We start from the raw sequence: 13838 nt of genomic DNA on the forward strand, positions 1-13838 counted from the left end.
CGCCTCTGGATTTGTCTCTTACTATACTAGACTGAAGCATGGATTTGTCTCTTACTATGGTAGACTGAAGCATGGATTTGTCTCTTACTATGGTAGACCGAAGCATGGATTTGTCTCTTACTATACTAGACTGAAGCATGGATTTGTCTCCTTCTATACTAGACTGAAGCATGGATTTGTCTCTTACTATACTAGACTGAAGCATGGATTTGTCTCTTACCATACTAGACTGAAGCATGGATTTGTCTCTTACTATACTAGACTGAAGCATGGATCGATCTATATTTTACTAATATGCTGAATCATAGATCTAACTCTAAACTGAATCAAGTATCTAGCTTTTACTCTACTAGACTGAAGGATTGATCTAGCGCTTACTAAACAGTTGATGGAACAGTCTACTTACTCCTTTTGGCTGGTCTCAGCACTGTTCCCGGAAGCCTCAGATGCCACAGAGATTCCAGAGGGAGAGTGCCCATCAGTCAGGCCTACAGAAGGCAAACTCGGAGAAAAGCAGAGCCCATAGGGTTCCAGATTCAAAGCTAAGACAAATACACAATAGTAAAATTCAGTTAGTAAACGTCTACTAATGTCCATTTGTGGTTTGTGGGTAAAGGTGGCAAAAAAAATTGGATGATTTTTACAAGTGCCCGCATATTTCAAGTATCCCCTGCAATTACTGGGCCTTTTAAAACCTTCCTGCAATGTGAAAGAAAGGATGTCCAGCAGTATTACAAACCACTCACTACTATAATGTGCCAGCCAAGCATTAAAAGGTGGGGCCCGGGACTGCAGAATCACCATACTGGATTGGTACAGGTGTCCCCATTTGTCATTTTTGGAGAGACATCAGCCCATAATATGGCAAACCTTAGATGTAAGCTAAATGTTCAGATTAGATAACCAATAAAAGCATATTTTCACAGTTTAATATTCTGTGCTGTCATAACATACAAAACAGCTACAGACACATTCATAAATCTATAAAAGATCTGCCAAAAGCTAAATGCTTTAGCTCAGGTTAGCAGCCAGAGATCAAAGCGCTAGCAGGTCGTGCATTGTTCGAGTCATGTTATTAAGTCTATCCTCTTAAGGAAAAGTGGTTACCCTAATGAAATATCCGTTTCCCCATCTGGTCCACAAGCACACAGTAGCACTGAACCTTAAGAAAACTCTGGATTACTTCCAAGCTGGCACAGCTTAGACTTTAAAACACTTCGCTAGGAAGTTACAGTCTTCATTACATACATGCAAAACAAATATATGTTCCTCAGAAACTGAACCCAATTCCATGATTTAAAATTGCTGATATGCTGTATGTCATATCAACACATAGTTAGTCAGGTTGAAAAAATACACAAGTCCAATCGAGTTATACAGTATAGAGTAAGCGGTCAAACTGTTGAAAATATCACCACAAAAAGGTTAATCACTCTGTGTGTACCTTTTTCCCGGGATAACTTTTCCTCTTGGCGCTGGTGATGAGGCTTATATGGTGCTGCCCCTTTACTGAGAGCCTCAGCCACAAATCCATCCAGGAAAGAAAGAGAGGCATCAACCTGCAAGAACAGAACATGGTGTTCAGAGCATGATCACACACACATGCCAATATTTTACTTCAAAGAGAAACTATAATGGGTGAGTTTTAGTTGTTTATGAGAATTTAATAGGTTTATACACCTCTATACTGATGTGTTATAGCTGTTTCTTTACTATTTATATCAGTAAACGATTATTGTACCATGTTGGCTGCAGAAATCCTCTTGCTTAGTTATTAAAATCCTTGTTTTAGAAATAAATATTTAATACAGGGTGCACCAATGATACTTGATTCTCAGACCATTATGGGTTTTCCAAGAATAGAGCACAGAGCTCTCCTTTCAGACACTCTCTCTCCGACTTATCCATAGAATTCATTCTCACTAGAGCAGACTCATAGCAAATTATAGCTCAAACTATTCATCTCTGTAAACAAAAATGTTTTTTTTCAGTGAACTAGATAAAAACGGGTGATAAGGAGCCCATGGCCCAACCTGCTGGCAGTAAATGGGAATTTGATATTTCATTTTTACCGGGAGTATATAAAAAATAAATAAAAAAAAAGTAATATTTTTAGTCCTGACCATAATAAATGTAGAAAAATACAAACATAACCTCTATGCATTCCCTTAAAGCTGAGCAAGTGGAATGTAGAAGCGTTTAAAAAGGCACTGTCACTTTGCCCTTTCAGTTCATAATGATGTCGTCTGCTGATAGCGCCCCCCCCCCGCCCCCCTCCTTGGTAAGGTATACTCACCCATTCGGCTCCTTTGCCACCTCCCTGCTACAGGAGCTCACCCTGGGTAATCTCTGTGGTCAGATGGCATTGGAGCTGACCTGTGTGGATGATATTACTGCTCCCCCAAGGAATCATGCCAAGGTCTGGTGATTGGTCATTCAGCCCAGAGCAGTGCCACATAAGTGAGGTCACATACTCCACCTTATCTGGAAGCCCTGCTTGGTTACAGCAATGGAGCATGGGCTGCAAAAGAGAAGGGGGCGATAAAGGAGTGCCATGGGAATGCAGCAGACACCATCACTTGCCCTTAATGGACAAAGTGACAGTGTCTCTTTAAAGTAGATCTATACCCTAACTAGATGACATTCCATTTGCCAAACCATTGCATATCATAAATAATCTTCCTGGTTTTTTTACCCTTTTTTGCATCTTAGTGCTGCTGATCTCCTCCAGCCTTTTCCTGTCTACACCTATGCGCTCCATCGGCAGCCACAAGGCATTTTCAGGGCTTTCTGATAGTTACAACTTCAGAAAATGCCAAGGCAATTAGCAGCAACCGCACGGTCTTCAACAAAACCGCATACCACCGGGTGACAACACAGCAGATAATTTAGGAGACAAGAATAGAGTGTTGTCACCTGATAACAGGAAGTGCCTGAACAAGGACCCTCATAGCAGGATCGCCAGGTATTATTATAGAAAATTGGGTTTACATCTACTTTAAAAAGCACTTTAACTTCTACACAAGCACAAGAACTTTTAGTTCATTTGTTATTGTCATTATCATCTATGTTATAAATCTGACTTGGCCCTTTAAGTTGATTATAATGTAAATGACATTTGGTTGTTGAAAGGTGGAGACAAAGAATTGTAATCACTTATTTACCGATAAGTCTTCACAGCTGGAGTTTAGTGGAAAAAGTCTCTGTATTAGCTGCGTATCCACCCACAGAGATTTTAATTCGCAGGCCTGTTGCCTTATTCCTGTGTCCAGACAGGTAGAGAATTCTTGGATTAGTTTATCCACTAATGAGGAATGTGGAGTGACTGCAGCCAGCTTTGTTATTGCAGCCATAATCCAGGCCTTAGTTTCAGAAGTAACAGACCCTTGACAAAGCAAGCCATACAGTTTCCTCAGCACAGATTCCGTAGACATGTGCTTAGCAAGGTAGGCATATTCACCCAGCACCTGTATACAACAAAATAGAAGGATTGGAAATAAAACAAAAAAGTCAGTAGCATACTTCAGGTAGTTGAAACTGTCAAACTTTTTTGAATCCACATTAAAAAACAATAAATCACATTGCCCAGCAAAGTATTTCTTTACAGTTGTGCCCAAGCACTTACAGTCATCATGTTTCCAAACAGCTCCAAGTCTCTCAGCTCATCTTGGAATGTAAGAATAAAGCCACTCTACCTTCTCAGACCATATACTCCAGGAGGACCGCAGTGCTCAGCCGGAGTCTCTGCCACACCCAATCAACAGAATGAAGTGGAAAAGAGCTGGCATTCGTAGGAATCCTCTTAATGGCGTCTCTTTATTGAAAAGGCATAGAAGCAGCTACAAAGATTGCTAATAAAAGATTGCAGCTTCACTGAACTTTCTGTCCAGTACAAGAGACAAAACACTCTCCAGCAGCTGTTTCTATACGAGCTTGGAGAAAAAAAAAAGAGGATAGAGGAGCAGAGAGCACAGTAGTGGATTGCTTTGCTGTGCCTGGGTGTGTGTGGAGACACACAGCTTACTAAAAACACAGACAAAGATGGCTGCGTATGACCCAGCAAGGCAAAGGAGCCACCCTAACATAGGATATCAGGGCCAATGCTCAGGGTACCAGCTGATTCTGCAGGGAACTAAAACTTTTCTTGTTCAATATTTTTATTTTAAGGCAACAGTATAAAACATCAACAGGATACAGAAATGTATCAATTTTAAAAAATAGTAACATTGAAAGATCTAAAGTATAAAATGATATCAACAGCAAGTTATATATCAAATGGTATAGTCATTTACAATGTGTTGGATGGATGGCTTAAATTGATATTCAAGCTTCATTCTTTTTAATAAATAGGGGGCCCATACTTTTCAAACTCATTTGTTGCCTTAAATGAAAATATTCAGTTCTCCGTTCTTTAGTGGGTCCCCGCATAGCTCTTCCCCCTGCACGGGTGCCGCCATCAACTGAGCAGCTGCTCGCTCCTGGCCGTGCCCGCAAGTGGCTGTGTGCGTCCATAGACAGGGCACGCTCCTCCTCTCGGCAAAACAGGTTGCTAACCTCCTTCCCAGCAGCCAGGAAGTTAAGACGGAGGATCGCTTCAGGGACCGGTGGCGGTGACAGGTAAGTAGGTGGGTGGGGACACACACACTAAAAAAGGTACTGGGCACTTTCCCAAAAGGATATTTTCAATAAAAAATACACTAAAATTAGAGAGAGGAACTTATTAAAACTGGAGCAGACAAAATTTGTTCCTAGCTTTCATTTTCAAAGCTTAACTGAACAAACTAAATACAGAAGCTGATTGGATCTATGGGAAACTGCTCCAGGTTGCGTCTGCTCCCATAGTATATACTCTAAAGGAGTCCGGTACCCTTGGAGAAATAGTAACGGTCTAAGCAGACCCCTGATATTTCCCCTCTGTGTCTTCTATCTTTTTCTTTATTACAAAGTCCTCAATCTCTTTCTCCTCTGCAATTACTAATGGACACAGAGGTGCTCAGTACTGAGCTCCCCTGTGTTCATTCAAGAAAACCGGCAGAAGTAGTAAACATGCCAATCATGTTTTGCACACCTCCTCCAGCACGAATAAACACATTCAGAAAGTGAAGGAGATGCGTTTACTGGCCTACCCGCTCCTACCAGTAGCTGATCAAAGCTATTCATTGTTCAGCAGAGTCTGAGCTTGCCAGCTTGACGCAGTTCTGATCTGTGGTATGCTTTATGTCAGCAACAGCGAAAGGGTTAAAGTAGATGTAAACCCTAACTGACTGAAATTCAGTTAGTAAGGCTGGACAAAAAACAATTAGAGCAGATTTCTCCATCAACACTGTGCGTTAATCGAGCAATCCCTGCTGTTCCTTTTGCAATCTGACAGCAGCCGCTGGCCCGTGTCAGAATATCCTAACAAAGTTGGCAGCCCATTGGCTGCTGGCTCTGTTCATTCGAAGATTTTCTGACCGGCTCCTTCAATCAGCTTATTGAGGGATGCCGGCCGAAAGGGTGCTGCCAGTCGGTTCCTCAAGAACTGGCCAACATTCACACAGTGTATGGCCACCTTCAAGACACTGTGATGGGAATTTATCAAAACTGGAGCACACAGAATCTAGAGCAGTTGTTCATGGCAACCAATCAGCTTCTCTTTCCAGTGTGGTCAGTTAAGCTTTGAAAATAAAAGTTAGAAGCCGATTGGTTGCCATGGGCAACTGCTCCAGATTCTGTCTGCTACCGTTTTGATAAATCCCCCTGTGTATCATAAACAACTGGCATTGCACTTTAAAGAAAATCACAGATTTTATATTTTGTTAATTTTCCTTCAGTCTTGCCCAGTTGTACTGAAAATGATTAGTCTAATTAAAATGCGTTTACATTCTAAATTTTATTGCAAAATATTGTTTCTATGCAAATGATTCGTTTTGCTTTTGAAAAATATATATGCTGATAAAGGGTTAATGGATTCTGTATATGAAATAAAACAGAAACAGGCAAGTAATGCAACCCCATTCCACAAGAAGGACATTACCTAAAAGCAAAATGTACCATTTTAATTAAATAAATCCACAAGTAATTAAAGCAGCATTTTCTGTAAGCAGATTTAAAAAGTTCTGCAATTTGAGAAACTGGAAAATGCTGTTGGGACTTATTTGTAAAATCCTCTGATGGCAAGTAAAGAGTATAATTAGAAGTTAGCCAGTGTGAAACAGCCAATTTACATGGCTGCTCCGAAGCAAGCAGCCCGGCCTTTGAAAAGAAAATGCTAATGTCTGCTCCATGTTTCCCCTCACAAAGACAGGCTTTTCACTAATATCTTCCTTACCCAGCTGATAACCTGTAGGAAGCGCTGGGGATAATGCACATTCTCCATTTCCAGCAAGGCAAGATAAGACTGCACTGCATACAGCCTCAGCTGTCCATCTTCCTTTTCATCAGAAAATCCTGCAGAGATGAAGAATTACATTTTAAACAGAGAGAGGACCCACTGGACAAAAAGGGACCAAAATAAAACTTCCCTCACCATTTGAAAATGTAAAATCATCAGGCTGAGGATATTATTCAGAAGACTGTATGTGCATGGGGACACATGGATCCCCAAAAGGACAGTTTAAATTATCCTTATATCAACTCTGCTGCATCAGGTCATTATTGAGCCAGATAACACAAATAGGGGCAGAGGCTCAAGGGAGAAATATAACTACAAAAGCAGAGAAAAGGCGAATCATCTCTCATGAAAATAAAGCAAATATACATTACTGGTCAAATAAAATGTAAAATACACTATTTATATTTCATGCAAATATACACCTACCTGCTAAAGAACACAATGGTGTCATTCATTATGGCTACATTCTAGTTATCCTACAGCTTTCTTTACTGCTATATAATCACTGAATGCCCCCTACTTTCTATCTGGATGGTCCTCCTTATGCACTTTACTGGCTCGGTTTGCCCAGTCATTCTATTTATATACCACATTGGAGAAGTGAACTGCCTTGACATTGATACTGTAAATATATATTACATACACACACACAGACCTTGGACATATCTGCTCTAAATTGATTCAAACTTTACCACCTCAGTGTATATGGAGGGTGCATGTATAGGCTCGTATTTTAAAGAAAATAAGGAGTGCATACTAGTCGACTAGATACTCATTTTTCTTTTTCCAAAATAGTACATACCGAAACTCAGGATTCATTTCCAGCTGTACTCGTCACTCTGGTCAAAGGCCACTACTTTGACAAACCCTAATCTACAGGATCTAATATATTTCTATGGAAACATATCACTACAGTCAGTCAATCTGTCTCGTCTTGATATTAACGGCCTGCTTTGATCAGTAACTTGTATGGTAATATACAGATGCTAAGCTGCCTCATCTCCCTTTCCCCCTTTACCGTTGTTTAGTGTTAAAATTTCCCTGGAGACCAAATTTGAAGAACAGATTTTTACTAGTTTGCTTCAGGATCAACTAGATTGATAGAATGTTCTTGAGAAAAAAAAATTGATACGGTGCCTTTAAAAATCATTGAGGTGCATCAAGATTCCTTTGGCTGTCAATGTTTCTCCCAGTATGGTGAAACCAGTGAGCCATTCTAACCATGCGTTGAACACCCCCACTTTATCCACGTTTCATTGAGTGAGCTTCTTACAAAAGCTTTGCTTGCCAAGATGGAAGAATGCTCCACAAAACTGAGCACTCATGCCACACTAGGAAGAACAGAACATTCTGAATGCCCTCTCTTGGAAGCTTTGTTATGGTGCCATATTCTTTAACCCCTTCGTGACTGACAACGTACAGTGTACGTCGCCCGCATCGGGGCTGTTTAAACAGACTCCCGGCGACTTTTGCCGCCGGGACTCTGTTTAAACTTGTAGAGCCGACTGTCGGCTTTACAACAGAAGCGATCCTGGTGACTTACCTGTCGCCAGATCGCTTCTGCGTCCCGAAGAAGGGGCCGCCCCCCCCCCCCGGACACCCCCGCCGTGCTTCCCGGGCTCCGTTGCCCCTCCTACGGGCCCGGGACCGGCGATCTTTGTGTCCGCGGGGAGCTGGGGAGGAGGTCGACGAACTTCCGTTCATCGATCCCCTCCCCGTTCTATGGGACCGGGAGCGATGCAGATTGCATCACTTCCGGTCCCTGGGCTGTCAGTTCTGGGCTCCTGCAGCCCAGCTATAAGCTATTGAAGTGCGATCTGCACTTCAATAGCTTATTTCCAGTGTAAAGGTGACACTGAGGGTCTTTTGGACCCCCAGCATCACCTTAAAGAGGACCTGTCACCACCATCTGCTATTACATGGGGGGGCTTGCAAGCCCCCCCATGTGATAGCAGTCAAAGTAAAGTAAAAAAAAAAAAAAAAACAGTTTTTAAAATTAAAATGAAATAAAATAAATCTAATAATAATAAAAAAAAAATTTTAAAAGTACCCCGCCCCCGCGAGCACGCGCGTCGCCACGTAAACACGCGTCGGGTGCGCCTACGCATGAAAACGACGAACGCGCTACACATGTTGGGTATCGCCGCGCACGCCGGCCTGAGAGCAATAATTCTAGGGCCAGTATTTTGGGGTATCTCTAAATTGATGACCTGTGGGGGCTTTTAAAGCGTCTTTTATTGACTTTTTGGGGTACTGCAGTTTTTCGCCGTTTCACGGTCGCACGCAATCTGTAAACTGGGCATGTTGGGTATCGTTTTACTCGTTGTAACCTCATCTTTTATATTTCATTAAAAAAATGGGTAATTTGTTGTGTTTTGGGGCATTTAATTAAATTTGTCACTAAATTTTGGGGTTTAATAAGGAGTTGCGCTAATATTGCGCAACATAAAAATTTTCAACTACCACCATTTTATTCTATAGGGTCTTGGCATTCAGAAAATATATAATGTTGGGGGGTTTTACGTCATTTTCAGGCCTAAAATGTGGAATGTAACATGGGTGCAAAAAATGAAAAAAGGGCCTCAGTCATGAAGTGGTTAATAATGGATTTAATGGTGCTCCGCGAGATGTTCAAAGTTTTGGATATTTTTTATAACCCAACCCTAATCTGTACTTCTCCACAACTTTGTGCCTGACCTGTTTGAAGAGCTCCTTGGTCTTCACGGTGCCCCTTCCTTAGTGGTGCCCCTTGCTCAGTGGTGTTGCAAACTCTGGGGCCATTCAGAACAGGTAATCACGTGACACTTAAATAATGACCACCTGTGTGCAATCTAACTAATTATGTGACTTCTGAAATTAATTGGTTGCTCCAGATCTTATGTAGGGGTTACATGTTATTCTCTTCATTTAACTGCACCATTTTGGACTATTTTGTGTATGCCCGTTACATGTAATCAGAATAAAAATCCATTTTAATTCCAGGTGGTAATGCAACAAAATAGGAAATGTCAAGGGGGTAAATACTTTTGCAAGTAACTGTATATCCTTTGCCTTAACACAAGCCTATTCACTAAACGAGAGCGCATCCTGAAAAGGAATATTTATGCCATAAAAGGAATATTTTGTTCCCATGGTAACATTGGCAGTACCACATATTTCTTCTAATAATGCAATCATTCCTATTTGATAATTCCACCAACGTTGTTGAATACTCCTTTATTGAATGATTCCAAGGTTCTTCAAACACTTATGCAGGTACGGTTAGTCATAAAAGCAAAGTGTCTCTTAAAAAGTTAAGATCCTGCCTATGCCTGTCCGCCATCTAAGGAATTCAAGGATTGCACTGGCGCATTTTTTGCTTGTCCATTATAACATATTTAATACCTCATAAGCCAAGACAATACCGTTTATTTAAAAACCATCCTGAAGTCACAGATATTATTTCTGATGCCTTACCTTCAGCTAGGAGTCGAAGAAAGTTGTTGGGAATATCTGGGTGCACCATGTCTCCTCCAATAGAAAATACAATATTCATGGTTTCAACAAACCACTGGTTGTTTGGGGAGTATGTGAGAGCAGTGTCAAGGAAAAAAAGCTCTATTTGACAAATACATTAAGAATCACTGTGCCGTGTTTAACCTGAATTCCAACTGAATATCAAAGTGAAGAGGGTGAGCTGGTTTTAGAATGTCAGTGGAATAAGGCACTGTGAATAAAAGTAACACCTGAATGCTTGCCCTAAAGAGGACAATCAGTGCTTTAGAATGCTCAGCAGAACGGCTGCTCAGCATACACCATAGTCAATTATTAGTTTGCCTGGGTGGCCCAGTACTAAGTTTAGATTATAAATATGAATTAGAAAATGTTTTCCATACTGATATACTGTACGTGTACAGAGTTGTAGATGTTGCAGATTGGTACTTTTACTACTCCCCAACTATTTACTTTAATTTTCCAAATTTATCATCTGAAGGTGTAGCAGACTGTTAAAAGGTTATGATTCCACGGCCTAGTTAGCGGTGCTTCCAAAGTACCATGCAACAGCAGATCCCCCTTTATGGGTCTCCTTGGAAGCGGTCGACAGTGACCCCCTGAAGATAGACAACCTCCTTTGGTTACTTCCCAAAGATAGACAGGGGATACAGAACCCAATCACGCGACATTCCTTACGCCTTTGGGACGCCCATAAATACTCTAGTCACCTCCAGTCTTTACACCGCCCCTCCTGTCATTTTTGCGAAACCCCGCCTTCCCCCCTGGCTGTGATTCCCCACTCGCATTCCGACATTGGGTATCTGGAGATGCGACTAAGTTACACAAACTGTACACTGCTGCGGGTCCAAAAACGTTCCAACAACTGCAAGAATCATTTAAGCTACCGGCCAGCGAACTGTTCCGTTACCTGCAGGTCAAGCATTTTATCTCTGCACAAGTCCCAACGTTCCCTACAGGGCCACTGTACACCACGTTTGAACGGGTCTGCTTGGATGACCCCTTCACACCAGGTCTAGTCTCCCAACTCTATGCCCAGGTAATGTTGGGGATAGTATCACCCAGCCATAACTACATGCTAGCCTGGGAAAAGGACCTTGGTAGTCCCATAGATGAGGACAGCTGGAACACCATTTGGGAAGTGACCAAATCTAGCTCTCAGAGCACGCAGGCCCTGGAAACTAACTACAAACTTTTATATCGGTGGTACTTGGTACCCAGTAGGCTCAGATCGTTTGTCCCAGGTCACGATGGGCAATGCTTCCGAGGCTGCGGAGAGGTGGGTTCCTACATGCATGTATGGTGGCAGAAGTGTGGAACTTCTGGAATAGAGTTTTTGCCTTTTTGTCAACAGTCACGGCCCTTACACTGACGCCTGACCCAAAAGTGGCTCTTCTCAACATACCCCCTGAAAATGCCACACCAAAACAGCACAAATTCCTACTCCACGGCCTCACAGCGGCAAAACAGGTAGTGGCGAAGTCATGGAAATTCACCACTGTGCCTTTTGCAGAACTAGAATGTAGAATTCACTGGGTTTTTATCAATGAGCGCCTAACGGCACGGTTGCTAGATAAGGTCCCGCGCTTTGAGATGATCTGGGACCCTTGGATCCAACATCTACAAACGCGCGCATTTGATGCTAGCCTACTTGCACTCTGAACTAGAAGGGAGATCCTCCACCCCGAACCGCTGTAATAGGACCCCCCCTCAGTCAGGTCTCCCTTAACCCTCACCTGTAATGTATTGCTGAAACCCCATTTCCTTCCATGTCTTTCCCCTCCCCCCTACCTAGATGCATAATGAGGGCGGCAAGCGGAAAGTGCGCGGCCCTCTATGTCCATCTATCCTTATCTCAGTTACCTCCGGTGCCCATGTAGTCATTGGCTATATGGGAGCAATGGTTTATTAATAATGTTACCTAGCAACTGTTGACCTCTATATCTCAGTATAGTGCCTCTATGGTCATATTGGTTGTATGGGAAGAACTGAGGTTTACCGTGATTCATGTCAAACCATCAAGTGTAAACGAATGTCTTTGATATGTTTGTATGATGTTGTATACGCAAAACAAAAAACAACAACAAGATAAAAAATTTCTTGATTGAAAAACAAAAAAACAAAAAAAAAACAAAAACAAAAAAAAAAAAAGGTTATGATTCCAATTGACAAACCTACAATGTTCTTATGAACGTATGCGCTCTTATCAAAATCATACATATGTGATATTTTTTTTAAATGGTCTCAATGGCTTCCATATTGCCCCCGGAGATTGATTGGTTGGCTTTTGCGTTCCCTGTTTCTTTCCCTTCCACAACCACCATCACACAGGCTTACTCTTATACAGTATTTGTACTGCAGTGTCAAACCAGCTGATTTTTTATGCTGGTGTTCTGTACCTTGTTATTACAATGTATATTGTACTCACTCACAGTTAAAATCCAGTAAAGATTTATTAAAAGTAAAAGGTTATGACTCTAATGCCATTCAAATCTATTAGCACTTTGCATGGTACACTTATCTGGACCATACTGATAGGCAGTGTACTCACAACTGAGAGGGAAAATTACAGCCACTATAGTCTGTCATTGATAAGATCCATAACATCCAGTGCTTAAAATGTATTTCCACGTTTGCAGTCAAATTCGAGAAAACCTCCATTATATGTTTATGTGTTCCTATTCACAAAGCATACCAAAATCATAAATTCTAAAAACATATTTCTTACCTTGTAAATGTTTCTTTGGTGAAGGCCTTTGGGTAGATTCCAAGCTACTCTGAGCAGTCTGAGAGTGAAACTTTAGTGGCAGATGGAGGGTCAGACCGAAGAGCTTACTCTCATTAACACGCAAAGCAGCAATTTTTAAGTTATGCAATGTGAATGGGAACATGTATCAAATATAAAGTAGGCTTTATCCCAATGTGGCTGCTGAAGTGGAAATACACTCTAAACACAAGCTAATGGGTCAAGGTTGTTATACTTAAACGGAGTGTTAAAACTTCAGACACTGCTGCTATCTGACACTTCTGGGTGTGCTAGGGCGCAATAGTGATATAGGGGTTGATGGAAAAAAACAAATCACATAGCGAGAAGGAGCAGCATCAGGAGATTTTCAAGACAGCTTTTCACCATAACGTCTGTCCAAAGTAAATAAAAAAGCTTTTTTTCTTAGATAGTTGCTGTAAATTCTCACATCCAGCAACAGGGTTGCTTCATGCACAATGACAGGTTTAATCTGAGGGAAAGAACAGTAAAGGACAGGCCCCACACTGTACTACTTGTAAGCATGAAGCGCCGCCTGCATTTAAAAGGACTAAACATGGTTGCAACCCCCGGCATATGTAAATTTACAAATTTGACATTCAGCTAAGTATTCGAGAACCGCAGTTTTGGAGAAGTACCCTCTATGAAGCTTATGTGGGAGGTATGGTTAGCAGTCTGGAAAGCAGACAACGCTGGATACTACATCCAATGTAGTTTGAAAGGATGGAATTTTCCCTGACTGTATAATTATTGGGATGAATGCAGCATAAGAGTTGACAGGAAATGAAGCCATTTAAGCAGCCATAGCTTCATGCCACCTTTCAATCATCTTTTCAGCATCACAAACAGAAAACCGCTAAGTGGTGCTCCACTAGAGAAAAGGAGGAATATCCACTACATATAAAAGCCATTTTCTCTGAACTGAGCAAGCCTTCCAAATAGCTTCAGGATAATATAACTGATTAATTTTGTCTCTTGTCAAATCAATACATTTTGCACATGTTAAAAAAGGATATTTTTCTGCCAAGTCCGCTATTTTCCCAACCAATGTGATTATTGCATATTCATCCTTGCTTTCTTTCAGGTATTCTAACATTTTCTGTACAATAACGGTGACATTCTGCTCGTTGGTGATTCGATACAGGAGTTCCAATGTCTATATGAAAGAAAGAAAAAGAACAAACTATAAAATGGGCGAACGGCTCCCTC

The 13838-nt window shown here is 41.4% G+C and overlaps 1 protein-coding gene across 1 annotated transcript in view; it reads right to left on the reverse strand.

Annotated features, from left to right (window-relative positions):
* Window positions 1–13838, reverse strand: part of AP4E1 (adaptor related protein complex 4 epsilon 1 subunit) — a 63872-nt gene that overhangs the window by 19514 nt on the left and 30520 nt on the right. Inside the window, exons 11-16 of the mRNA XM_018576052.1 lie at window positions 13646–13785; window positions 9830–9942; window positions 6311–6429; window positions 3165–3467; window positions 1445–1559; window positions 407–542 (exon numbers count right to left, since the gene is read on the reverse strand). Of these exons, the coding sequence (XP_018431554.1) occupies window positions 407–542; window positions 1445–1559; window positions 3165–3467; window positions 6311–6429; window positions 9830–9942; window positions 13646–13785 (926 nt within the window). The remainder of the gene's footprint in view (window positions 1–406; window positions 543–1444; window positions 1560–3164; window positions 3468–6310; window positions 6430–9829; window positions 9943–13645; window positions 13786–13838) is intronic.

Source organism: Nanorana parkeri, unplaced genomic scaffold, assembly GCF_000935625.1.
Source record: "Nanorana parkeri isolate BGI_ZX_2015 unplaced genomic scaffold, ASM93562v1 scaffold55, whole genome shotgun sequence".
In the NCBI taxonomy this organism is placed as follows: domain Eukaryota; kingdom Metazoa; phylum Chordata; class Amphibia; order Anura; family Dicroglossidae; genus Nanorana; species Nanorana parkeri.